This window comes from Oryza sativa, chromosome 11 (genome assembly GCF_034140825.1).
Source record: "Oryza sativa Japonica Group chromosome 11, ASM3414082v1".
NCBI classification, from domain to species: Eukaryota; Viridiplantae; Streptophyta; class Magnoliopsida; order Poales; family Poaceae; genus Oryza; species Oryza sativa.
In genome coordinates this window covers 23,773,637-23,801,535 of record NC_089045.1, presented here as the reverse complement: position 1 = coordinate 23,801,535, position 27,899 = coordinate 23,773,637, and the positions used below count along the sequence as shown (strand labels likewise).

Below are 27,899 nucleotides of genomic sequence, written 5' to 3'. Positions count from 1 at the left end.
GATGGATTTCCGTCCTTTCTCAACCGCACAACGAGCAAATTAAATCCGGGCGAACAAGCACCGAGTGATGGAAGGAGGGAACCACGAAGCTAATTAGAGTCCCATTGGTTGGTTTAATTAGTCAAAGCAAAAGCTAACACTCAAACTTAAATTTAATTTTAAAGTTGATTTTAAGATATTTTTAATATAATTTCTTTTTAATATTGATTTTTAAGTCGCTGCGAATAAATATAAAAAAGTTTTACTTATAAATTAATTTTTATTTCCTATTAAACCAAAATAACTTATGAGAAAAATGAGCAACCGATGAGGCTCTTGCAAGAAAAGGAGCTGCACAGATAACTTCGTGTCTTTTATAGTAGTATATTGCTAGATGGCAAGAGTGAGGCATGTTTAATCTGAAAGCCTCGAAACTACCGTATTATACTAACTAAGGTGTGTTTAGATTCAGGGAGTAAAGTTTTGGCGTGTCACATCGGATATTATATAGGATATCGTATGGGGTGTTGGGGCATTAATAAAAAAAACTAATTATATAATCCGTCAGTAAACCGTGAGGCAAATTTATTAAGCATATTTAATCCGTCATTAGCAAATGTTTACTGTAGCATCACATTGTCAAATTATGGAGCAATTAGGTTTAAAATATCCGTCTCGCAAATTAGTCGCAATCTGTATAATTAGTTATTTTTTAGCCTATATTTAATACTTTATACATGTGTTCAAACATTAAATGTGACGAGGTGTAAAATTTTGGGTAGGATTTAAACACCCCCTAACGATGATATTATTTAATGGGAAAGCGGTGCCGAAATAAAGGCAAACCCAACACAACACCAAAGCCAAAGAAATGCGCCGTCGATATGATAAGGTCCTTTCATCATGCACAAGGCGCTCACGCTCCATCTTTGCTTCAGAAGTCCCAACTGATGTTTATATTGGTAGAGTACGCAGCCCGGCTCATCAATCGTGGGCTATCCAGGTTATATTGGGTCTGCTCCACCACAGATCTAACCAGAGCAACAACTTTATCCCGAGCCTACACAACCAAAAAAAACTAGTCTGATGGGTGAGGACCGCCCACATTTTAAGTCGTGCTCCTCCATCATCAATTACCGATGTGGGACTAAACCTAACAATCTCCCCCGTCACATCAACCCATGTGACCCCGAAGACTTGTTATCCGACCTCCCCACCATATGACCAATAGAAATCGTTCCGGTTCCAAACCTGGGCTCTTATACCACTTGTTAGAGTGCGTAGCCTAGCCCACCAACCGTAGGCCACCCAGGTTACATTGGGCTTGCTCCACCACAGGCCCAACCGGAGCCACGCAACTTTAGGTCATGGGCCCCCACAACCCAAAATTGGTTATATAGCATCGAAAGTTCACGTTTTTTTTATTTTGTAACACAGAATCATTATAATATATTTTAATAATAAATTGAGAAAATATATATGCTATTATATGATAGAAAATATAATGATACTATCCGCGTAATTTGCGCGGACCACCATGCTAGTTGTAATAATGATAACTAATGCGCCGCTAATTAGGACAGACCGCTAGCGCGAGGGCCATGGGGAGCGCACGGCTGTAATAGTTAATTAAGCAGGTGGTGCGTGCCCACTATGAACCCCCTATACATAACCTGTATTTGGTTTTGTGGATGTTGTGCTTTATGCTACACGAATCTCAGAACATGTATGGACGGCTGGCATCAATGGCGGATTTGCCATGGTCGGCGGGGTCTCGATCCCCTACTACCGGCGTTGCAATCATGGGAGCCCCTATTAATAAGCCCTCACTAAAATTTGTTGCCATACATGTATTATAGGAGGGGGTTATAATTTTGTATAGTTTGTTCAGTCCCTACTATTAGTTCTTCTTGGATCCGCCCTTGGCTGGCATACTGCGTGTATAAAACCCGGTCCTGTTGATGAAGAAATAAAATCGATCCTTATTTGTGCTGTCGTGAGAGGAGAGGGGAGGGTTGTCAACCGTGAGAATTGCTACCTGCTGCTTACTCCCACTGCATGCCATGGCCGGATGGTAGCAGCTACCAGCTGCTGCTGTATCGGGGTAGGCGGATCACATTGGCAAGTTTGGTAGAGCTAAGAAGAGATGGCCGACGTCACGTTTGGCGCCGTGAAATTGGTGCTGGGCCTCATCCAGGATGAGGCCCGGCTGCTCAGCGGCGTCCGTGAGGACCTGCGCTTCATCATGCAAGAGATGGAGAGCATGAACAACGTGCTCCGCCACCTCGTGGCAAACAAGGGGAGTGCCGCCGCTGACTACCAGCTCCGTCCGTGGATGAAGCAGATCATGGAACTCGCCTTCGACTCCAAAAACTGCGTCGAGCTCTACACGCAGTCCGGTGGCGGGCACTGTGGTTGGCAGCCCTGGACAATGGTAGCTCGCCACCGGGTCGTCACCCGGATCCGCGAGCTCAAGATCCAGGCGCGCGAAATCAGCGAGCGGCAGGCAAGGTACCACATTGCTGGTGTTGCTCATGCCCAGCAGATGGACGCGACCACCACAATAGAGCGCTGGGATGCTAGTGTGCCCAACCAGAGTCGCGCCTGGGCCGGCAGCTCTAACAACCCATCCCGGCGTGCCATACTCCACGACGGCTGGTTTGGCGACTACATCAGCGTGGATGAGGCTCTCTCGCGGCTCAACCCGTTCACGCTAGACCGTTATGAGGTAGAGCCACCGGCGCGGTTGGACAGCGATGACGAGCAGCAGCCACGGCCTCAGTTGAACAGCGACGGTGGCAAGGAGCAGCCCCTAGCGCCGCAGTCGGATGGCAGAAACAAGGAGCAGCTGCCGCCTCCCCAATCCGGAGGCGGCAATGGCATCAAGCAGCAGCAGCCACTGCCTCCGCAGTCAGATGGAGGCGACAAGGAGCAGCCGCCTCCTTCGCTGTCGGATGGTGGCGACAAGGACCAGCCGCTTCCTCCCGACTGCGGCGTCAAGCGGCAGCTGCCGCCCCAGTCGGACGGTGATGACAAGCAGCAGCCGCCGCCCCAGTCAGACGGCAGCGATCAGCCGCCGCCGCCGCAGCCGGATGGAGGCGACACGGAGCAGCAGCCGCCTCAGTCAGACGGCGGCGACAAGAAGCAGAAGCATATTAGAGTCGTCACAATCAGTGTGCAAGACGGCACGGATGAAGCTGTTGCTGCAGAGGCCGTGATCGAGCGTTTCAAGAGCCGCTGGGCACGGCGGGGACTCTGGTCGCAGCAGCTCTGCCTCCACGTTTCTGTCCATCGGCCTCCGATTCTCTCGGAGATTACAAAGGTCATGGTTGAAAAGCTGAAAGAGAAGGAGGATGATGAGAAGAATGAGGCGGAAGACAGGGAGTGGCTTGGCCATAAATTGAAAGATGAAGATGTGCTGCTTGTTCTTTCCGGTTTTAATTACCCAGCGTTATGGAACCAGGTTCTGGATTTGCTGACCTCGATGAGCTGCTCTGACTGTGCAGTAGTACTCTGCACAAACGATAGTAAGATGGCAAAATATTGCTGCAGCAATGACTCTGCCAACGATGGGCCTCAGATAATCTACTCTCTCGTTGATATTTACCTCAACAGAGCGCTCGCCCTGCTTTCCCACAGCTACGGATACGAGGAAGGACACTTGAAAGAAATTCTGCGCAACATCCTCGCCAAGTGTTGCCTTGATGTCTTCTGCATGAAGATGCTCCTCCATGCCCTCTACTACAATCCTGACATGACGAAACACCAACTGCAGTTCCTGAATATAAGCCTTGGTAAAGAATTTACAGATCATGGGAGACAGGACCGAATAATGGCCTTCTGCTACCAAGCACTGCCAAATAGTTACAAGAACTGCTTATGGTATTCAACCATTTTCGCCCGTGGAAGCGGCGTCCGAAGGGCAAGTTTAATAAGACGATGGATTGCCCAAGGCTTGATAGCCCAAGTGAACCAGTCAAGTGCAGAGGACGAAGCCGGGCACTGTTTCGAAGCCATGCACAGCCAGAAGCTTATTGTTTCTTCTGGTCTTAGTGGTACACGCAAGGTAAAGAGCTGCACCGTGCATCCAGTAGTTTCTGGCTTGATCAGCAGGGAGTCTTCGACAGTTGAGGACCTATTGCTCAACAACCAGCTGCCACTTGACTTGGATCTCCTCTACTCAATCCGGCACGGCATGCAACTCCATCCGGCAAACTCTAATATCAAAAAGTTCTTGAACTCACTTTCCAGCAGTTCAAGGTTGCTGCTGACAGTACTTGATTTGGAAGGTCGCAAGGGCCTCAAGGCAGGCGACCTCCATACCGTATGCAAGATTCATAAACTCAAGTATCTAAGTCTCCGGAACACAGATATTGCCCAACTGCCCAAGGAAATAGGTCAGCTCAAGCTCTTAGAGACACTTGACATCCGAGGAACAAGGGTACAAGTGTTCCACACGGCGCTACCAATGCTAAAGCACCTGCTTGCTGGTTGCATTATTGACTACCCAAAGGAAGACATCATCAAGTCCAAGGAATCATTCTCCACGGTTTCCATGCCTCGTGCTGTTGCAACTATGGAAAAGATGGAGATATTGTCCCGTGTCAAGGTTTCGAACAGTGCTAAAGAACTGAACAACATTGGTGACAAGCTCGAGCACCTAAAGAAGTTGGGTGTGGTTCTATCTGGCAAGAAAGCTAGCTTGATAGATTTGTTCCTTCAGGTTGACAAACTCCACAGATGTCTTCGGTCCTTATCAATCCGAATGGATCCACCAGGTAACTGGGATTCTATTGATGTTATTTTATTGAGACCTCCAAAGCTTCTGGAGAGCCTACACATCTGCAGCATCAGAAGCGGGTTGCCTCCCAGGATCAAGGAGCTCCATCAGCTTGCCAAGATAACTCTACGTGACACCTTTTTGAATCAGGGTGCCCTCGATATACTTAGCATGCTCAAAGGCCTACGCTATCTCAGGCTTTGCTACCATTCATTCGCAGAAGGCGCTCTGAGCTTCGTGAAGTTTGTGGAACTTGTGGATCTTGTCATTGAAGATGATATTGTTAACAGTGTCGCCTTGGGTAATAATACTTATGGTGGAGACCCTGATAAACTTGAAAAGATAGTTTGGTCCTTCACTCACATGGAGGAGCTTTCAGGGGTCAGTACGCTGCAGAGTCTGACACACATCGAACTCAATGGGAGAACATGGCACCTACAGAATCTGGAAAAACTGAAAAGAGAAGTAGATGAATGTGGGATTACTTTCACGCTCAATCCACCTGAGAATGGCCAAGGATCAAGGCTGTAGGTGCTATCGTACCCCATAATCATCAATGCTGAGAAAGATGGAACTCCGTAATCCTGGGGAGTATTTCTAAATTCTACTACGGCTGCTTCTACTATGGAATAAAGATGTTTTTCCTCTTCCATCTGTCATGTTGGACTGGTATTGCACCTTTATGTTTCGAGTGTTAATGGCAATCTCATATTGTAATATTGTTTCCATTGCTTTCAGTTTGGTTTAGTTGCATCCTGCATTTTATTTCTGCATGTATTAGCTCACTGGAAGTAGTCCGGGGTTATCGGAATTCAGTTGAGCCGTTAATTTCATTTTCTGTTAGGATGCTGAGCTGATCACTCCAAATGTGGGATGTCACGATTTGGTGGATGGGCGTTTAATCAGCATGCTTTGCATGTAAAATCCTCCAGCTTTGGAGAAGAGCAAAACAAAAAAAAAAAGAAGGAAAAAACAGAAAATGCTGCAGCTTCACGCAGCACAAAAACTTTTGCCTTCTGCTTTTTTTTTCAGTTTCGTCAGACATTTTATTCACGCACCACATAATCGTCAATGCTGAGAAATATGCGGGTTGTATTAATTAGATTTATCTGCATCCAGAAGAAAACATGTACATTTAATATAGTGATTTGAGATTGCTTAATGTGCTTCTTTTTTTAATCCAAAACATGTTTTACATATTTTGCATCAGCGTGCAAACGATTGTTGGGCTGAGCAATTTCTTTGGACTTAACTTATTTCCCCACAAGACAATGAGCATTCTTGAGCCTAACGTACGCGTTTTGAAAACTTAACACCAGTTGCTAGTTGTCCATTCCTAGAATAAACTGCACAAGAGGAGTATAGAGGAAGCAAGGCAGCATATAGGCCAGCAGCTGCTACCAGTGTGTGGTTGTAGTTACAGCTGATAGTAAAATGGAATTGGTAATCAACCGAAGAATAGTCGCGCTTCCTAGCTATCCCCATTCGAGAGAGTTGCCACGAAAAGGGACTCCTACCAATTAATAGCAGAAGATTTGCAATTCCTAAAGCCATCTCGCACCTACTCCTATCCAAGTTACAGTTTTGCTGCCGCGCCATCGATCTCTCGCTCTCACCAGCAGAAAAGATAAGATAACATCATCCATTCGCTATCCCTCGCCAATCTAATCCCAAAAAGTGAAATCGCGACGTCTCGATGTTCAATTCGAAAAGCAGAACAACAATAATGCAGCTGAGACGAACCTGCGGTGTGCTTCCCCCCTTCTTTCGTCCAGCTAGGCGAGGTTCGACCCCGCGCGCGCGCGCTCGCGCAGCGCGGACCTCGGAGGCCCGGATCCGCCGTCACGGTGGGGGTGCTTCGCCGGTGGAGCTCGCCGCCTCGCCGGCGCCGCCGCCCTCAAACCCTTGCGCCGCCGGCCAATGCAGCCATCCTGGGCCCAAAACCGCCATGGATGACGAAAGGCGACAGGCCGAAGAACATTTGTTGGGCTGGCGGACGTGACGTAAGCGACGCCGGCCCACTTTTGGTCCTCCAGTCCTTTTACCTTCTCTCCTTTGTCTCGCCAACGCCATAACATCAAACCGTGTAAAAAAAAAAGCCAAACATCCAACCACAGCATTGATTTTATAATAAAATAAATTAAAATGGTTCGTGTCAGAGCTCCTCTAGCGAGGAGACAAGACACCCCTTTTGAGTTTGATTAGGGTGCAAGTTTTAAGCTCGGGTCACATATAAAGATTGATACAAAGAAGTATATAGATTCGGGTCGCATGGGTGCATAATACCATACTCCCATGTGCTCTCTATGGATGATCAAAGTGGTTATAATATAAAAATGATGAGATATTCTAAGTGAGAGAGGATGAGTCCTTCACTGAGTTTAAAGTTAACTTAGCTATTCTTAGCTATTCTAGTTGTTTGAATCATTTTCTCGGTGGCATAGATCCTCTTTTTATACGTAAAGGGAAATCCATACTTTTCGTCCTTTGTTTAATTAGTGCAGTGGAAAGTATCGTTCATTTTATATTAAGAATTTTAGAAACATTTCAACAATGGAGGTCTTTTGCAGGTCTAATGATTTCAAAGACTTAATCTAAATGAAATACTAAATTGAACCAACTGGCATTCTTGAATCCTAAGAAATGCCTCCAGGCCCGTTTCACACTCACGTCGGATTAAGTTTAAATACTAAATTAAGGCAATTTAAATATTTATATTTGTGAAGTGAGCGTAGCTTAACTGGTTAGATTCCTTGTGATGGAACTAATCCAGCCGAGTTCAAGTACAGACTTGACATGGATTCTCGTATTTACGATAAATTATTCTTACGTCAATGGCGAGGTGCCCTCTCCGATTCATGTATTTTAAAGGAACCCTTAGAGCAAGTACTATAAGGCCATCTCCAACCCTCCATATCATCAACCCATGTGACCCCGAAAACTTGTTATCCGACTTCCCCACCATATGACCCATAGAAATCGTTCCGGGTTCCAAACCTAGGCTCTTATACCACTTGTTAGAGTGCGTAGCCTAGCCCACCAACCATAGGCCACCCAGGTCACATTGGGCCTGCTCCACGACAGGCCCAACCGTAGCCACGCAACTTTAGGTCATGGGCCCCCACAACCCAAAATTGGTTATATAGCATCGAAAGTTCACGTTTTTTTTTATTTTGTAGCACAGAAAGATACTAGTTCACTTTAATAGTACCCAAAGTTCACCCCGTTCCCTTTTTTAACACTCCTGTCAATTCTGGATCGTTTTCCGTTCGCCTTGATCTATGTCAATTCTTGATCGTTTTCCGTCCGCCTTGATCGCTATTGACCCAGCCACGCACGCGATATGACGTTTCTACCCCTCATTGCCATGCATTCTACTTGTACTTGTGAGGGGTAGAACCGTCATATCGCGTGCGTAGATGGGTCAATAGCGATCAAGGCGGACAGAAAACGATCGAGAATTGATGGAAGTGTTAAAAATGGGAACAAGGTGAATTTTGGGTGCTATTAAAGTGAACCGATATCTTTCGGTGCTATAAAATAAAAAACGTGAACTTTCGATGCTATATAACCAATTTTTCCATGTCATATATGTGTAATCCCTCCGTCCCAACCGATGTTTGTATAAGGCCATATTTGGCCTAGCTCTAACTCCCAACTCCAACTTACCTAGAGCTAGAGTTGTGCCAAACAGTCCAGATTCTCTGTTTTTGAGAGTGGAGTTAGCAGAACTACTCCTAAAAACTGAACTACGGGGGTGGAGCTAGGTTTTTGCTGCTTCACAGCTCCACTCCAACCCAAAAGATCCACTACCGTTTAATTTTTTTAACATATTTACACAAAAATACCATTGAATTACCCCAAACCCATCTCTTCACCTCTCTCTCCCTCCCACCTCCCACCAGCTGGTGCCCAGGCGACGGGTCCATGGTGGTGCTCTGACGGCGTGGGCTGGTGGCACACGGCGGCAACGGACAACGCGAGCAGGGATGGCGCATGGGTAGCGACCGGCGGCCGGCAGCGCAGGCGGGACAACGCACGGGTGCACAGGCGGCACAGGAGGTGTGAGCGGGGACGACGAGCGGGCAGCGCACGGTGCCGACAGCAGCGGGCGAGCAGCGCACGACGCGAGCGGGTACAGCGCATGGGCCTCGTGCCGTCCGCCGCCGCGGCGACGCAAAGGCGGCAGTAGGTGGGGACGACGCACGGGCGGGGACAGGGCGGCAGCATGCGAGCGACGCAAGGGGAGCGCCGTGCGGGCGAGGACAGAGTGGCAGCGTGCGGACGACGCAAGGGCCGCGGCTTGCGGCCGGCGAAGGGCTGCGCACGCGGGGACGGTATTAGGGATTTTTTTTTGGTTTTTTTCATTTTCAGATCTGGAGCTAAAAGTTAGCCAAACACTTTTCAACTGGTATCTACTCCCACATGAGCTAGCTTCCACTGGAGTAAAAGTTTAGAGCTAGGAGATGGAGTTTGGAGTCTTATCAAACGGGGTCTAAGTACGATGTTGGTTTTTTTTAGAGGGAGTACGAGTTTTTTATTGGCACCCGAAAGAGGGATCACATACACAAAACATAGCCAGATTAGAAAAATAATTTCGTGTGGCATATGAAAGATGATTTACATAAAACAACATCAATGCAGAATATTCTATTAGCATATGAAACATAAATTATATTTTCAAAAAAAAATAATACATGTAAATTAAAAATCTTAAAATATACGCACCCTTCATATTATGTAAGGAGCTGTTCTATTCCCCCGAAACAAAAACACTTCCTGTGGTAGAGTTAGGATTCAATCTGCTGTTCAACTTAAGAAGAGTTGGGTTGGTTCGGGGTTTTGTCAACTGTGTAGCCAAATTGAGAATTCAGTTCATATTTGCTTTACATGCCCTTTTGCAACTTTCACCTGGTGTATTATGCTTTTGGATGGCCAAGGATTCCTCATGACTTTGAGGATACCCTTACCATGGTGGCTGGGGATGATAGTTCGAAAAAGGCTAGGATTAGATATATGTTGCTTGCTACGGTGTGCTGGATTCTATGGTCTGTTAGGAATGATATGATTTTCAGCAACAAACTCATCGCGACGCCTCTAACAATTCCTCTTTGCGTTGCAGTGGAAACCAATGCTGAAACCTGAGGAAGTTCCTACGCTGGATGTGACGGTGGAAGATGTGCACGATGACAATCTGCGACCGGCATGAGTAGGGGTTGGTTAGGTTGTGAGTCTGTTAGTTTCTCTGTTTTCTGTAGTTGTTCATTGTCGCCAAGGTCGCTGGTTGGCACACTTGGCAGCTGTGGCTGAGTTTTGTTGCTTTAAAGTTGTTCCCCTTTGGATGATGGTTCTCATGTTTTGCTACAATGAAAGCTGGATATCCCAGCAAAAACCTATGCAATCTCTATTGTTTTCTGTAAAAAACAGGGCCGTCTGGCCTCCTTTATAAAAAAAAAATATTTCATTAACTAGTACTCAGAAGAGTAGAATACTCCAGTATTAAGTACACTATCCATTGAGAATATATCTCAAGTACACTGCTCTAGACATAACACGTCAGGGCATGGTTAGTATTGGGTCTGCTCGGTTCAGCTAGACAGTGGCTGTACAGCCGCAGTGCTGCAGTTGTTTTAGTATAAATTTACTTGGTAGATCCTGTTGGTGTGGCTGCAGCGCAGCCACTGCTAGCTCTTCCGAACACAGCCATTGGGTACGCGGCGGAGGACGCAAGAAGTCAGGAGCCCGTGAGACCGGCGGAAGCGAGACGGCGCATATTGCAAACTGAATGAGCGCGTGTCGGGGGAGCTACAGTAACATCGAATTGGATTGAGTTTGTTAGGATTAAATAACATATTGTTAGCCAATTGTTATCCCTTCTTCTTAGCATTAGTTTGTTACTACCTCCGTCCTAAAATAAGTATAGTTGTGAGTATTCGTGTCTAACATTTGATCGTCCATTTTATTTAAAAAATTTATGAAAAAAATTTAAAAATTAGTCACACATAAATTACTATTCATATTTTATCATCTAATAACAATAAAAAAATAATCATAATTTTTTTTTTCAAATAAGACAAACGGTTAAACGTTGGATATGAACAGTTCCAAACTGCATTTATTTTTGGGATAGAGGGAGTACAATTGTAAGCTCATTTAAGGAGCACCGTACCGTGGGAAGAGAATAAACAAGCCGATTCAATCTATTACTCTCATATCCATTTATCTTTTCCTCTCATCTTCTTCTGTTCGTCTCTGTCGGCGCCATGGGTCGCCGATCCTCCAAGTTACCGAAGCCCAGACCTCCGACCACTCATTCCTATCCTATTTGATCAATCCCAGGCGCTCGTGACAACTTGACATAAGAGACCATGAAAGAAACAGCCACAAGTAAACAGCCGCTCCTGGAACCTGCCGATCCAATTCACCGAGCTTCAAGACACAATGGCGGATGCCCTTAGTGGCATTTCGCTGCTTGCGTCTAAATCGGATTTGGCCGATCTCAGCCGTTCGGTCGTGGTGGCCACCTCGAGCATCACATCGCTCGAACAGCTGGCGGCATCTTCATCGGTGAAGTCCAGCGGCGCTCCTTGGCTAGGTGGGAGCGGGATCCTCGGGCCCCAACCCCCGGCACCGCATCAACCACGGACTTCCGGCGCGCCACACGACTCTTCCGCACCGACGACAGGCGGGGGTGTTCCTCATTTCTACAAACTCGAATTCCCTAAATTCGACGGCAAAGATGATCCCCTGAACTGGCTCAACCATTGTGAGCAGTTTTTTTTTAGGACAGAAAACCGGCGATGGCGATCGGGTGCAGATGGCAACCTACCATCTCACCGGTGAGGCTCAAGATTATGAGGAACACAAGGGACCCCCCAAATTGGGAGACATTCAAGGAGTTGTGTCACGTCCAGTTCGGCCCTCCAATTCGAAGCAATCCACTTGGCGAGGTCAAACGGCTGACACAGACGTCGACGGTGGCGACATACCAGGCCAAGTTCCTCACCCTGTCTATCCGAGAGCCAGCTGGTTCAGCTCTTCACCACGGGCCTTCGCGAGGATCTCGCCATCAACGTCTAGCTCAATAAACCAGAGGACCTGCAGGAGGCCATGAGCCTCGCACGCGCCTATGAGCGCAAGGCGTCCAAGCACGGCGGCAGGGCCAAAATCGGCGGCGCAGCTCCACGGTGGCACGGCCGCGGCGACAGCACCAGCACCGTCCGCCGAACCGACGGCCGACACGGGCCAATGAAAATTCCGCCACCTGCCTCCGGCGGAACTAGCGGAACACCGCCGCCGAGGCCTGTGTTACAATTGTGACGAGAAATTCGTGCGCGGTCACAAATATGCACGCTTGTTCTACATCGAGTACGACGACTTGGCGTCCGCCGCCGCCGCCCGCCGATGACGACGCAAAACCTGCCGAACCCCGCGTCTCGCTGAGCGCACTATCCGTCGTCGGCGGCGACAACACCATGCGGCTTCCAGTGATGATCGACGGCCTGCGCGTCGTCTCGCTCATCGACTCGGGCTCCACACACAACTTCATCCACACCGAGCTGGCGCATCATCTACGACTCCGTCTCGAGCCGGTGCGCGACGGCCTCCGTGTCGTGGTGGCGAACGGCGACCGCATAGTCAGCCCGGGGCGTTGCCACAATCTGCCGCTGTTGATCGACGGTGAAATCTTCCGCGTCGACTGCTTCGCCCTGGACTTGTGCGCCGTCGACATCATCCTCGGCACGGAATGGTTGCAGTTGCAGACCTTGGGGCCGGTACTCTGGGACTTCAAGAACATAGAAGAACACCGACTGGTTGCATTGTCAGCTGACAGAGACTTGCAGTAAACTGTTGAGATGGATCATTTAAGCAGAAACCAATATGCCATTAGCAAATAATTTGTGAACATGAGAATAAACTGGAACACAGCCCCATACCACAAAAGAAGGGAATTGGAGAGTTTATATTCATAAATCTCAAAGCGGTCTTGAATTAATGGCGGTGATTAGACAAACATTGATCTCAAAAAGATCAAGCGGCATGCTCCAAATTGTATCACAGACCATAATCATTAAAGAAACACACGATCACCAGCAAATGGTGAAGTATTGCATTACTACTATGGACAATTGAACAATCACTTGTGTCACTACCACCGGAAGAATCTAACTATTAAGGGCCCCTTTGATTTATAGGAAAAATATAGAAATTTTGGAGGATTTCAATCATATGGAAAAAAAATCCTATGAAGGCCTTTGAAACAAAGGATTGAATCCTATCTAATCCTTTAAAATTCCTATGGAATGGGTAATCCTATGCACATTTTGGAGGAAAATTAGCAAGAGGTCTAACCTCTTGGAACATTTCCTATCTCTCGTCTTCTGATTCCTGCGTTTTTCCTGTGGTCCAATCAAACGGCCATTCCTGTGTTTTTTTTATGTTTTGTAATTCTCTGTTTTACAATTGTATTCCTGTCAGAATCCTGTGTTTTTCCTATTCCTCTGTTTTTTCGTTCCTACGATTCAAAGGGGCCCTTAAGTGTTACTCTCCTTTTGACATTTGCCATCCACGACTTCACACATACAAAATTACCTTGCAACAAAACTAAGGGCCCCTTTGAATCAAAGGATTTATATAGGAATTTTATAGGATTCAAATCCTATAGGAAATTTTTCTATTTGGCCCTTTGATTCAAAGGATTTAAGCTTTCCAAATCCTATGAAATTCCTATGGAATGACACATTGTATGTGGATTTTGGAGGAAATTTAGCAAGAGCTCCAACCTCTTGGAAAATTTTCTTTGAGTCTATCTCTTTCATCTGATTCCTACGTTTTTCCTGCGCTCCAATTAAACGACCATTCCTATGTTTTTCCTGTCTTTTGTAATTCTCTGTTTTACACTGCAATTTCTGTCAGAATTCTGTGTTTTTCCTATCCCTCCATTTTTTCAACCCTGCGATTCAAAAGGGCCCTAAATGGATTTGGTGCAATGGAAAAAAGAAGTATAAAATACCGAGGGGGAAACGTCTTGTGTATCTACTAATGCGATGCCAATTTCATCCTCCTGGGATTCGGAATCAGCCAAATAGGGGGTGGCCAGTTGGACCAAATCTGCGGGGACACAATTTCTTCACGGCGGAAATTTTCCAAGTCCAACACTCCAATATCACGATGGTTGTTCTTGTATCCAAAAAGATACAGTTCGTTATTATCAGTGAAGTAAACATGATTTGCCTTCAGCTGCAGGTACTCTTCAGCGTGGAGTCAAAGCGTTTGGCCGTGCCCAAGAAACAGCAAGTTCTCGTCCAAGCTACTTATTTCCACAATCTTTCCTTCTGTCAAACTCACTTTATGTACCTTGATCGTGTTAGTATCACACACATATGACTCAGAGTCGAACTCAGATTCTGAATCAAACGAGTGATCATCATCTTCATCCCCCTCCGGTACATCCCACTTCGGTAGATCATCGGACCGCCAAATTTGCAGTAGGTTACCGCATGAAGCTTCAACGATATAAATATTCTCATACAGAAAGTCCTTCACCTTACCCATAACTATCTTTGGCGCGACCTTTGGGTCGGTAAGATCAAACATGTGTATTTCTCCTAACAAAGTCGCAGCATACAGCAACCCATCTTTAAAAAAACAGTCCTCATAGTCGGAATACGGGGGCAGCCATGTCCACTTATCATCACCAGCCCTTGCGAACGAGAGCTGGCAATACGGATTGTGGATGAGCACCACAGTATATCCTCCTCCCATGGATGGATCACAAGACACAAATGCCTTGTAATAGAGGATCGAGGACGAGTCGGAAACCGTCACCTCTCCCGTGTGCCACAAGTATTTGTACCCGTTGGCAGCAGCAGCATCGTCGTCATAGATGGGCTTCACCTGCTCAATGGTGGTGACCGATGGCAGGGCGATCTGCTCGCCAGTGATGGGATTGACAAGGTGCAACTCTGATCTCTCATCGGCGTTTACAATCCAGCCATAGCAGGACACTATGATATGCCTATTAGGTAGATCCTGGAGCGGCAAAACGTACGCCTTCTTCTCCACGAGGCTGTAGAGGCCCGTCGCCTTGGTGCCGTCAGAATCAAATGTGTACAGCATGCATGGTGTCTACTGTGGCTTGCAATGTCCAAGGCTGCATATGCTTGTGTACGCGGATCGCCAAGAGGAGCAGACGGAACCAGCCCGGACGAGGTCAGGGACCTCCAAGGTGGCAAATATGCTCATCAAAACATCCTGTGGAAGCTCCATCAGTGCTGGATGGATGGAGAGATTTATCAAGCAGACTACTTGCACAGCTACAATTAACTTGTCCTGTTGTTGTTCCTTCAGCTGTTCTAGGATTCAGAATTGAATCCGAATCGCTTGTTGGCAGAAACCCCAAAATTTGCTTGCCCAAACTTCTCACACTGTCAATATCATGAATCTGAACTACTGAAGGCAGCAGCAACACCCCAGTTCAGAGTTCCTCCTTGTTTTCCCCCTCTAAATCCCCAGTTGACAAGCAGTGATTCTTGCGACAAATAATTCTTCCAGGTGCACATATATAACTCGTAAAGCAATCAATCTCTATCCGAATAGGAGACTGAAGAGTTAATCCCCAACTACTCCCTTTCTTCGATTGAGCGACGGATTCGGGCAAAAAAGAATTTCCAACTCTTTGCCAAAAATATGGCATCACATAAGATCAGATCCCAGCCGCCATTGTCCATTTCCAATGCCCTGATTAACAAGCAGAGTGGGATTGGTTTGTTACTAACCATATGGAAAATCGGAAACCTCCGGCTGCGAGAAGGCCTCCGATTTCTCGGACTCGTAGCGCCAGCCGCCAGGTTCTTCTTCTTCCCTCCGCCGCCGGCCGACGTCCACACCGATGGAAGGCGGCGCCCCGCCACGCCGGCGGGGAGAGAAGGTGGCTGCCGCCGGGATACCAGAGGAGACGAGATGCGGCGGCGGCGGCCGGGACAACCTCGACGAGTTACACAATGCAATTTATATATTTGTATTTTGGCCCAGTCCATTAAACAACAAACTATATACGTAGAAATTTGATATATATATTTTTTATGTAGAAACATTCTATGTATAAACTATTCGTGTAGAAACTTTGTGCATACGGATTCGATAGTACACGAGTAAAGAAGATGTACAAACGTTTTACGAATACGAAAGCCCAATTTTATGCATAGAAACTGTCGACATATAGACTTTATATATTCAAATAAATTTAAAGGGTTAATTGATCAGTGCCACTATAAATATGTTGATTAAAAAAATACCACTATTATTCGTGATATCTGCTGCGTGACACTAAAATTTCATAAAATTGAAACCATACCACTCCGTCACGTTTTCTCCGTCTCGGCACTGACGCGCCAACCACCACCACCACCACCACCAACAGCGGTGGCAGCACCCCCATTCATCGGACCTCGCCACCAAGCCACCTCTTTGCGCCGACCGCACGCCGCCACTGCCCCAACCACCATACAGGCACACATTGTGTCACGCCCCGAACTAGCCCCGAACGGAACTAGCCCGTGACGCTCCAAATTAACATGTTAATCGATACCAGTCCTAGGAAACAGTGCTGGTATCACAGGAAGACAGAATATCACAGCAATAGAGGTCTCTTTATTACAGAGTAGGAGTATAGTCATGTTGGGCGGCGGACAGATCCCGAGCTCACAACTGCATTACAAAAGGGAAAGCGAAAGCCAAGACTTGGACCATTCATCACAGGCGCGACTTGGGAACTAGACCGAAACCCTAAAACTCATCGTAGCCGACTTGCTCCTGGAAGAACTCCTCGTCAGCGGGATCCACTTCATCTTCTTCAGCAACTGGGGGGGATTATTTATATAGAGCAAGGGTGAGTACAGGAGTACTCAGCAAGCCATGGGAATTAAGTGTTTGATGCAGGCTTCAAAGGAAAGACTGTTGTTTTTGCAATTGATTTTATTTAAACTCCTCTTTGAAACAACTAAGTGAGTGCTTCTCAAACGACACGGATGAGACAGTGTGTCTCGTCCGGTCGGAGTATGTGCAATGTATCAGTCTTTGAATTGATTCAAGGTTGGCACCCGGCCAACAGCTTTCAAACGGCCACCCGGGCCTGGCTGATCCCATCAGCCGCGGATTTTCCAAACATCGAACCCATTCCACAACAGTAATTTCACAAGCAGTAGTCAATCAAAACTACGCTAGGAATCACCTCACATCCGCCCATGACCGTGGGCACGGCTGCTCGAACAATTTAGTAACCTCTGCAGAGGGGGTACACTTTACCCACACGACATTACTAACCCGGATCACCCAGCCCGTGCAGAACGGCCACGTTTGGAGACCTTGAGGCTTTCATGACAAGGCATTTCGAAAGCCGACACAGGTTCACTATATGCCAACGAGAGGGGTCCCAGACCGACATCAGGTTAGGTCCCAGACCATGCTGTGCCAGGAAGCCCGGGGGTTCTCCCCAGCACCACCCCGTTGAATCCACATTAGCTAATTACTCAGCCAGGGGTGTCCCATTTCACCCATGTGGTCGCACTTGTCTTATGTACGGATAAAATTCCAAGGGAAACGGTCCTTAAGTGCAAGAGCGGGAAACCGTACTCCCGGTTCGTCCCCCGGTCTGCGGTTTTGGAAATTCATTTAGTTCACAAGCACCGACCCAGGTGTTGGGTTTTCCAAGTCTTTTGTAAAACCCCAAGTTTTACCCATCGTCGGATATTTTAAATTTGAGGGGAGGTGTTCCGATGCCCGTGCCCGAAGGCCCGTGCATCGAAGCACAACAGTTGACAAAGGAGGTTTAAGTGTCCAATAATTCAAGGAGGGTAATTGTAGCAATTAGGATTGGGGCCAGCAGGCTATCTCACAAGCTGCGACCGAATTACTTGTGTTAAACCTATTCATGCAATATTTCTGGAAAAGAAATACTTAGATTTAAATTATAGGTGCAACATGATCAAAGGTGACTTGCCTTGCTCGAGATCTTGAGCTTGATCCTCGAAATCCTCGCACTGCGGGTCTTCGGGCTCCGAAACTACACGCGAAGCGGGACAACTCAACAAACGGCGAAAACAAAGCCCTATTATTGACCTCTAAGTATGCCATTAGATAGATCTCGAGATTTGAGGATTTTTGGAAGTTGAACGGAGTCAATCGGATGTACGGTTGAGAAGATATTGAATTTCTAAGATTATTGGATTTTTGATCTAAAGGACAAATGATTTAATTAAACCCTTTTGGAAAAAGAAAAGAAAGAGGGAGGGGAAATAGACTTTCCTTGGGCGGCTAGGGTGCGGCCCGAGAGAAGAGGCGCGGCTCGGCTGAGCTAATGGGCCGGTCGGCCCGAGAAGGCGGCCCAAGGCACGCGCGGGGAGAGGGAGGGGGAGGGGGAACCGGTGGGCCAGGTCCACCTTGCATGGTCCCGAGTGGGACCCGCTTGTTGGCGGCTCGGCTCACCGTGAGCGGGGAGCAGGCAGCGCGGCGCTAGGGTTCGGAGGGAGGCGCGGTGCATGCGCGCGGCTCGCGGATGCGGCGGGCCCACGCGCAGCCTCACGGCTCGCGGTGGACCGCGCGCGCGAGCGGGGCAGAGGGGAGCGGCGGACCGGGGTTAGCTTGACTCGGTCGCGGCCAAGGTGGCACCGACGTGGCGTCTACGTGGCTGCCACGCGGGCCGGCGGGAGGAAGACGACAACGTCGGCCGGAACGGACGGCGGACGGCGGCGGCGAGCGGCGGGGAGATCTACGGCGATGCAGGCGAAGGTGAGCACACCGGGAGGTTGCACGGGACGAGGGGAGACGAGCTAATGGCTCGGATTCGCCGGAGAAAGCTCGACGGCAGCAGATTGCGGCGGCGGCAACCGGCGGCGAGAAAAGAGGGAAACGGCGACGACGCGACTAGGGTTCGATTCCTCCGGACTAGAGCATCTACGCGGTCACCGGAGTCCATTCCTCGCATCGGATTGAGCGGAGCTACAACGAGGGAGGCCGGCGATGAGAGGCGGCTACCGAGCACGGGCGGCGGTGGCGGCGAGCACACAGCGAGCGGCGGCAGCCGTCGGGGCGGCGCCAGCTAGCTACGGGGAGGCTACTCGTGCTACTACTCGAGTCTAAGGGGAGGAGAAGGAGCGAGGAAGGCGAACGGAGGAGGATGCACTACCGCGATGGGTGAAGGGGCGCAGTGACGATGGCCGACGGCGCGGGACGTGATCGCTCCGGCCTCGGGCCGGGGAAGAGGAGGAAGACGTGCGCCCGGAGTCCACGTCACGCGTCCTCGCTCGTGCCGACTCCTCCGACACGCGCGACGACGAACGGCGACGGCGAACAGGGCAGGGCTGCAATGGCGCGGCGGCTAACAGGGCAGGGCTGCAATGGCGCGGCGGCTCGGAGCGAAACAGGGGGATCGAGCAAGAGGGGGAGGGGCGGCTTTTATGGGGTGGTTATGTCGGTTTGGGAGGAGAGGAAATTGACCTCGAGTGGCACTAGGCGAGGGAGCTTCGAGGGGAAGGGATGGGCTCACGGGCGCGGGGTCAAACGGCATGGGCGATGGCTGGCGCGGCTGCTCCTCTGCGTCCATGGCGCGGGAACCGAGCGGTGGCGCAGTGGGAGGGCGAGGCGTCGGTCTGGGAGAGGAAAGCGGGAAATGGAGGGGGAGAAAGAGAGCTCGAGCCATGTCGATTTGGGGAGGGAGAGAGATGGGAGCGAGAGGCGCTGCCTCCCGATTTTGGACGGACGCGGGCGGCGCGGCTCGGGCACGCGCGCTGGCTTGCGGGGCCGAGCGGCAGCGCGGCCACGGGCACGGCAGGGCAGCGGGGCTTAGGCGCGGCACGGGCGGCGACCGCGCGGGCGCGCGTGCGCGAGGCAACGGCGCGCGGGGAGCTTGCCGGGGATGGAGCGGGGAGAGTGAGAGAGAGAGCGAGAGAACGAGAGGGAGAGAGGGGGAGGGCGCTCGGCTCGGCGTCGGCTCACGCACACGCACGCGCGCGTGCGGCGCACGAGCAGAGCGAGGGTGGGGAGAGCTGAGGGAGGGAGAGATGGGCCGAGAGGGGGAGATGGGCCGAGGAGAGAAAATCGGCCCACCAAACCTGAGGGAGGGATAATAGACTTTGGCAGGGGAATTTGATTTGGGAAGGATTTGAATTCGGAATTTGAATTTGGCGATAGATCGGGGATTTTAGATCCGGAATGGCACGGAGACTTGACAACACACAAAGAGACGAATTTCGCAATTAGGGTTTTTAGAATTTAATTTTTCCCGCTAGGCGCCACGACGGAACGGGCGCTGCACATCGCGCCGTCGACCTTCTCTACGGCGGGAGGGCTCGGGCGTCTCCGCCTCCCTCACCGATGATGTTACCGATGCCACGGATGGGGTCAAAGATGGCGGCGGTGGCCGATATGGTCGAAGACAAAGGTGGCAATGGCGGTGGCTCCCAAGCCCTCCCGCCATGAAGGAGGTAGATGACAGCCCATCATGATAGTCTCCCTCACCGTCGTCAATCTCCTCTGCGGTGGGAGGGTTCGGGCGCCTTCGCTTCCCTCGCCGATGATGTCACCGATGCCGCGGATGGGGTCAAAGACGGTGGCGGAGGTCTATGGGGTCGAAGACAACGGTGGCGACAATGGTGGTTCCCGAACCCTCCTGTCGTGAAGGAGGTCGAAAGACAGCCCGCCACAAAGGAGGTCGATGGTGGTGTGACGGCGGTGGCTTCCGAGCCCTCTCGCCATGGAGGTTGACGACGGCTGCGGCAGTGGCTCCCAAGCCCTCACGCCATGGATGGGATCGACGATGGTGGCGGCTCCAAGCCCTCCCAGTGGTGGAGGATGATGACCATCGGAGATAGAGTGAATAGAGGCAAGGGAAAGAGGTGAAGAAGATGGAACTGATAGTTAAGTCCCATATACAGTTGGGGTTAACGGAGATTTTTGACAGAAAACGTGATGGAGTGGCATGGTTCTAATTTTCCGAAATCCCAGTGGCACGCAGCTGATATCATAAATAGTAGTGACATTTTTTTTAATCAGCATATTTGTAGTGGCATGGATCACCATGAAGCGTGATCAGCTGGACACCTGGGCCAATCAACAGGCGGCCCAAGTAGGGTATGGGAGGGTGGGGCGATGCGGGCTGTAGCTGGGCCAGTTGACCCACCATGCCCATTGAGCGCTGCTATACATACGAACTTCTGTTTACGATGGTTGTACGATGAAACTTTGCACTACGTGGCGCTGGCGATGACGACGACATGCATCAGAACGAGGCAAGTCCACGTTAGCCGTCCGTTTGATCGTAGGAAGATCGTACTCAAAATGTCGTACGTATAGTAATTTTCATGTCCAATGGGTGGTTCCGCCACTGGATCCAATTAACCCAAATTTAAAAGTCAAGATTCAAAAGACATAAACAAAGCCCATATCGAGAAAAGGTCCTCTTCACCACATGCACAGGTACGCAACCATGCAAAAGCAGGCTGAAAAAAAAAAGCATGAATGCTAATTCGTGTATACGCACGACAAGCGCCGAGTTAGGGTTAGGGTTTTAGAGGGATGGCCTAGGGAGGCGGTGGGTGGCGGCGACGCCGAAGCGGCGAGGTCAGCAGCAGGTGGTGGGCCAGTGTTGGTGGCAGGGGCAAAACGAGGTGAAGAGGAGGGCTGGTGTTTTCCTCGTTTTCCGTCGGTTGCCGATGCCTGAAGAATTCAAGAGAAAATAACTGAATATACCTCCTCAAGACTCAAAGTTAAGATCATATGGTAGACTAGTCTTATGATATGTATCTGAAGTTCTGAACTTCTTCTTGACAGAGTTCTGATTTCTGAACCTCTGAAGTCTGAACACTTGTATGAAATGATCCACCGGTGATGTTCTTTTCAGACTTGATAGTTGGAAGTAGCTGGCTGCAAACCTGTGTCATACGTAGTCTGAAACTGAAAGAAAGGCAATCACATACTCACACGTAGTCTGAACTTCTGATCGATTATGCGAAATGAAGGTAACTGGGGAAGTTCAATGTCAGTCTGAACTCTGAACCAAAGCAAAGTAAATCATGTGGAAGATGGATAATGATATTTCACACTCACCACTACAAATGATCTCGCACACAACAGGTAAAAATGAACCAAGAATCACAGATATGCACAGCTACATTCAATCCTATATGCAAGCGTATAATATATCAATGGTGTGCAAATACCAGAAGCTATGGTAGTTTACTCTGCAAAACGATTGTAAGTACCCCCTCCGTTTTTGAAGATGACACTTTGACTTTTGAACATTCATCTTACTAAAAATATTACATAAATATCACTTATTTAGTTGTGTTTCGGTTTATGAGTAATCACACTTTAAGTATGACTTATATTTTTCATATTTGCACATTTTCTTTAGTTTGGACAAATGGTCAAACATGTGTCCAAAAATCAATGGAATCATCTATTATAAACCAAAGTAAAGTACATTTTATCCAAAAAAAAAATTGGTAGTCTACTTTCATCGCATTTTCAGATTTGCCTGAACATTCATTGAGGAACCTGATCAGTAACCAGGCAGGCAGCAAGCTGGTGAAGTTTCAGTATTCTAGTTTGATTTCACCACAACATGAGAGCTAGTTACTATTCAGAGCGAAATGAAGTACTAGAAAGTAACATCAATACTTGGCTGAAATATAGGAACATGTACATTGACTGATGGTCAGACACATAAGTACATTAATGTTATGTATCATAAATACATAATTCAAACTTGAGAAGAATACATATTCTTCTTAGTTTCTTCAGACAGCAAAGCAATAGATCAGCATTGTAGATCAGTTTCACCAGAAAGCGTGAAATTCAACAGAAATTAGTCATGATTATGAAACATGAATACTTTTCTAACATAATTGGGCGCGCCCTGTACAGAAACTCAGATACATATCATAATGCTAGATGACTCTATCATGAGATATCTTCACTCTTAATTTCTAAGATTAGTCCTTTTTTGTGGGAGTTCTTTTCCTTCAATTCTTGTGTAGAAAAACATCAGGAACAGCAGCTGGGTCGAGCTCATAGCAGTCATGGAGCTTTCCACCTTTCTCTTTTGTGAGACAAAACGATGGTATTCGATGAGAAAACCTCAGGTTCTCTTTCACAGGAATCTTCAGAATTCCCCTTCGTACATCAGGCTTGAACACAGAGATGTAACCATCAACTTTAGTCAGATAACCAAATAATGTGAAAGCTTCAGTGGAGTCGACGATCTTGCCAATAGCATACTTAGTACCACGAGTGCTGCGGGAAGGAACCCACTTATTTGACCAGTTCTTGTAGATGGCCCAGACCTCACCTATCTTTGGATGAATTTGAACCTTGCACTTTGCTCCAATTTGTTTGGTTTCTATTAAATGGGAGAATGCACAATTTTCATTAAACTTTGTTTCCATGTTTTGGATTTCAAATGTACCACAGCTCACAGGTACATCATGCTCCAACCACAGCTTCTCCTGCGCTCGTTGAGGGCAAGCCTCAAGCCAGGCCAAATCCACGTTGAACGGTTCCATCTCAACTTTGCTTACCCAACCATAGAAGTTGGGAAATTTATCAGTATCACTGTAAAGAGCCCAAATCTGGCCAGCTTCAAACTTATCATGCGAGCGGTCTTGTTCGAAGTTGTAGAATTCTGAATCAGGGCATACATAACTGATTAATTCGATATTTGTTTTGTTGTCAAGAGCCATGTAGGATTCAAGAGTAATGGAAGTAAATGCCGAATCCAAGTCACTTGGAAGAGCTGCAGTGTCTAGTTCCAGGAACCCTTCTGCAACACCTACCCTTTCATTTCCGTTCGTTTTATAGAAGGGGATACTGTGAGAAAAATGAAGTACCTCACATGATGATATCGAAAAACATGACTCGTTCTTCACTTTCGCAAATAGACTGACAAACCCTGCAATCCTGACCAGCGGTGAAACCGTGACACCATCATCCATTGAGCCACTAGAAAGGACTTGCACAATATCATACCCATATGATTGATATCTATCTGCATGAGAGCTCAACTGCATGCTCCATCCTTTATAAAGAGCCCACACCTCACCCATGTTAGGATTTATATCACAGGAGTTCCCATTTTTGCCTGTCGATGAAACACTGTGGGATAAGTACCTTGATGGATTGTGCAATACATCTGTTTCTCCTAAGCAGAAGTTCCCACAAGCAAATGGCAGTTTTTCATTGGTCGATTTGGAATTTTGTTCATTTACTGTGTTGTGCACCAGCCAAGTGAACTGCACTTTGAGGTTGGAAGGATCGACATGATTTATTCAGGCATAAGCTCTAGGCATGCAATCATGACCTTAATATACTGCCCAGATCTGATCAACCGCAATTTGGGACACATCTCTGGACTTGTCAAAATCAAAGAAGTCTGTAGAAGAGTAGGCAATCACAGGATTGGCAGAATTCTGAGAAGAAGTATCAGTATCATCTTTCCTATGACTTTGTTGATTGTCTCCATGTTTTTCATTTCCTTCCTCTTCACTGTCCACTTCGGTGGGGACATGTTGTTTGGCAAATTGATTCTCAGTAACAGCAACATCATCATTACATGTTTGCTCAGTACTCCAATCAGCATCAGATGGAGAATTATACTTCATTTTCCTCTCAATATTAGAGTTCATAGCACGGTTGCTGTCAGAGCTATCACAGAGCTTTCTCCGACCCAATATCTGAAGACTGGATGATCCTGGAGCATTTGTCTCTGCTGATACACTTTCTCCAGTCAAATTCTGCACAGCGGTGGAGTTTGGATCAGGACTCCTTGGTACCAAAGTTCCGGGTATATCGTTGTCAGCAGGAGGCACATGAGATTTAGCTTGGCTAATTTCTGAAAATTGAACTCTGTCACTTCTTGTCACCAGGCCTTTACCTGCCATGTCACCAGCCCAGCCATATTGTTTTATGGATTCATCAGTTTCTTCAGCATCTCTGGACTTGCAAAAATCAAAGTCTGGATAAGGGTAGGCAATCACCGAATTGACAGACTTCTGAGAAGCAGTATCAGTAACATTTTTCTTACAAGTTTGTTGGTTGCTTCCATGTCTTGCATTTCTTTCCTCTTCACTGTCCACTTCGATGGGAACATTCTGTCCAGTAGATTGATTATCAGGAACAGCAACATCATCATTACATATCTGCTCATTACTCGAATCAGAATCGGATGGACAAGTATACTTCCTTTGCCTCTTAATATTGGAGTTCATACCATGGCTGCTGTCAGAGGTAACATAAAGCTTTCTCTTACCCAATATCTGAAGACTGGATGATTCTGCAGCATTTTCCTCTGCAGGTGCACTTTCTCTAGTCAAATTCTTAACTGAGATGGACTTAAGATCAGAACTCTTTGGTACCAAAGTTCCAGGCTTATCATTGTCAAAAGCGCAGATGTGAGATTTAGTTTGCTTCATTGCTGAAAATTGAATGGCCTCGCTTCTTGTAACCAAGCATTTACCTTGTTGATGCTGATTGGGGACACTACTTCGTTGAAATGATAACATTTCTGACGTTGAAAGCTGAGACTTTTTTGCAGCAGTTGATAGGATTCTCGAGGGAACAGACTGCTCATGCAGTTTGATTGCGAAGAACCTCTTACCACAATCACTGCAGCGGGCCAAAAAGTTCCGTTGGTAGTACAGAAATCGCTTCTGACAATGCGGACATATTGTCCAGAATACAAGCACAGAAGCAGATGGTGTCATGGATCCAGCCACATTGCTTATGTTTGAATCAGTCTTGTTTGGTGGCTGTGTAGCCTCCTTGGCCACTTCTCTTGAAGCACACTGTCTTTTGGTGTCATACAGAGACCTCTTCACATGATCACTCAATATTGCATGAGCTTCTGAAACAAACCTGAATGCGGCTTCGGCACCAAACAGAGTATTATTATCAGGATGAAGCCGATACGAAAGTATGTTGTATTGCCTTCTTATTACTGTTTCGTCTGCCATTTTATCCACCTGAAGAACACCATACCAATCCAACTCTCCAGAGATCTTTGCCTCAGCTGAAGAAAGAACTTCACAGATAATTAACAGCTGGGAGATGTTCTCAAGCTCAGGAAAAAGCCTTTGAGCTTTAATCGCGATCTTGCGGGCGCCGACAAAGTCTCTATTTTCCAGCTTCTTTACAGCAATTTCTCTGGCCCTGAAGGCCTCCTCTCTGTTGCATTCCATCAAAGTATTCCAGAAATTTGACCAAGAAACCCTTCACATATACTTGTTCCAGAATGGCATTAACATGCTCTACCTATCATGTTATCAAGAACAATAAAATGTGAGAAGAACTTTCAGTGCATCAGGCCCTGCATGCATACAAAAGGACATTTTTATTAACAGAAGAAATATATATGGCAAAATTATGAATACTCTGGGAAAAAAAGAAATCACATTTGGGTATACTCTTGTAGTCTTATTCACTTGAGAAAATTGTAATTTGGAAAATTGACATACAGTTCCTTCAAAACAAAAGGCATCCATTTTGAAATGTTTTTTTTTTAAAAAAAACTGGATGGCATCTTTCCAAACCACCACATTTTGAAGTGGCATACATGCATAAAAATCTTTAAAAAAATTGCAGAAAAAGAAAGAGGGGAAATATTTCGATCCTACTTGATGTCTACTACCCTAGCCTCCTAGGGCACCCAAATCAAGAGCTCTGCACGATCAAATCTCTGGCCATTATCCTCGCGAAGAACACACTAACCCCCGAAACGCAAAACCAAACCTCCGATCCAAAAAAAAAACCCTAACACGCACGCATAACCCGGCTTCAGCCAACCTACCCAAGAAGGGGAAGACCGGAAGAACAAGGGGGCAATGGACCGCAAATGCGTGAACGGATGGTACCTCCGAGCTGAGCTGGGGCTGGAACGTGATCCGCGGCGGCCGGCGCCGGCGAGCCACCGTGGTGGGCGGTGGGCGTGGTTAGGTTCTTGGAGGAAGAGCAGAGGCAGAGGTGAGGTGAGTGAGTAGGAGACTGGTCGAGTTAGACACGTGTCATGCTGGGAAGTGAAGTCTTGAGATCAAGGACAGGTGTCTTTTTCTAATAGGAGTATATATTTTTTTCATTGGCCGTACTTGTGAGTATACTGACTGCCTGCCTGACGTTTTCTATGATTACTTGTGGATTTAATAGTTGGGTTTCTTCTGCAATAATTTGTATCGTGAATTCGTGATGTATAATTAAGAAAAGAAAAGAATGTGACTGAGAGAAAAAAAACGAATATAATTGAGAGAAAAAAAATGAAGAACTCCCTCCGTCCCAAAATATAAGTATTTTTAATTTTGATATAGTTTTTGAGATGGTATGTTAAACAACAATATCTATAAAAGTAAGATATTTTAAATAAAAAGAGTTGTATATTATGATAGTTTGTTGAATGATAAATCTAATAACATCAAACTTACATGATTAATGTTTTTTTGCTATTAATAATCAAAGCTAAAAATGTTTGACTTGGCACTATTCTAAAAATGATTGTATTTTGAAATGGAGGGAGTAGTGTTTACTCATATTCTTCCTTATACTTAACATGTATACGTTATATCTACGTTGTAACAGGCTATGCCCATATATGTAGGGATAGGTTATAGGGTGATTTGGTATAAAACATTGATCCGATGGTTATGGGAGGCGGTGCGCACGGGTCAGTACCACATGTACATTGTAACGGGTCGGGATAACAGAACTAGGAATGTGCTATGGGGTGATTTGAGATAAAAACATTGATTTGGTGGTTGCCTACATTGTAACAGGCTATGCCCATATAAGTAGGGATAGGTTATAGGGTGATTTGACATAAAACATTGATCCGGTGGTTATGGGAGGCGGTGCGCGCGGTTGGAGGATAGGAGGACAATTTCGCTATTAAGGTAGTAGCAATATTGGACCAATATAAGCCATCTAGAGAAAGGGAATTGTCCATGCTAAATGCTAATACTTATCTCTTTCTTGCCGATTAAATAGGCCACGTATAGTGACGAGTGGGTCTAATGGACGAATGTTCACGCGCGAACACTTAATTTCGGCCCAGCGCAGATGTGTCTAGTCCAACATAAAAAGCTATTTCAGAAAATTTTGATAT

At 47.2% G+C, this 27,899-nt stretch overlaps 3 protein-coding genes, 1 long non-coding RNA gene and 1 pseudogene across 5 annotated transcripts; 1 reads left to right on the top strand and 4 right to left on the bottom strand.

Annotated features, from left to right (window-relative positions):
* Positions 1-661: 661 nt before the first annotated feature.
* On the bottom strand, positions 662-6,713 carry LOC136353957 (uncharacterized). The gene is made up of 2 exons (XR_010737572.1): positions 6,503-6,713; positions 662-1,039 (listed from the first exon to the last, which is right to left on the bottom strand). It is a non-coding gene; the product is annotated as an uncharacterized lncRNA (long non-coding RNA).
* Positions 1,957-5,774, top strand: LOC4350776 (disease resistance protein PIK6-NP-like). Its single transcript, XM_015760046.3, has one exon. It carries the CDS (start codon positions 2,126-2,128, stop codon positions 5,288-5,290), a length of 3,165 nt encoding a protein of 1,054 aa, XP_015615532.1. The 5' UTR covers positions 1,957-2,125; the 3' UTR covers positions 5,291-5,774.
* Positions 6,714-12,705: 5,992 nt separating the features above from the next.
* Positions 12,706-15,172, bottom strand: LOC4350774 (F-box protein SKIP23-like; annotated as a pseudogene).
* A 7,263-nt stretch (positions 15,173-22,435) lies between these two features.
* On the bottom strand, positions 22,436-26,797 carry LOC4350773 (uncharacterized). Of its 2 annotated transcripts, none has more exons than XM_026021094.2 (2): positions 26,662-26,797; positions 22,436-26,117 (listed from the first exon to the last, which is right to left on the bottom strand). In XM_026021094.2, the coding sequence occupies exon 2, from the start codon at positions 25,987-25,989 to the stop codon at positions 24,115-24,117; it is 1,875 nt and encodes a 624-aa protein (XP_025876879.1). In that variant the 5' UTR covers positions 25,990-26,117; positions 26,662-26,797; the 3' UTR covers positions 22,436-24,114. The 2 variants fall into 2 exon arrangements, with proteins under 2 accessions (XP_025876879.1, XP_015616477.1); XM_015760991.3 differs by having other exon boundaries at positions 22,436-26,062.
* LOC136354216 (uncharacterized) lies at positions 22,780-23,748 on the bottom strand. Its single transcript, XM_066305903.1, has 2 exons — positions 23,705-23,748; positions 22,780-23,623 (listed from the first exon to the last, which is right to left on the bottom strand). The coding sequence occupies exons 1-2, from the start codon at positions 23,746-23,748 to the stop codon at positions 22,780-22,782; spliced, it is 888 nt and encodes a 295-aa protein (XP_066162000.1).
* Positions 26,798-27,899: the final 1,102 nt, after the last annotated feature.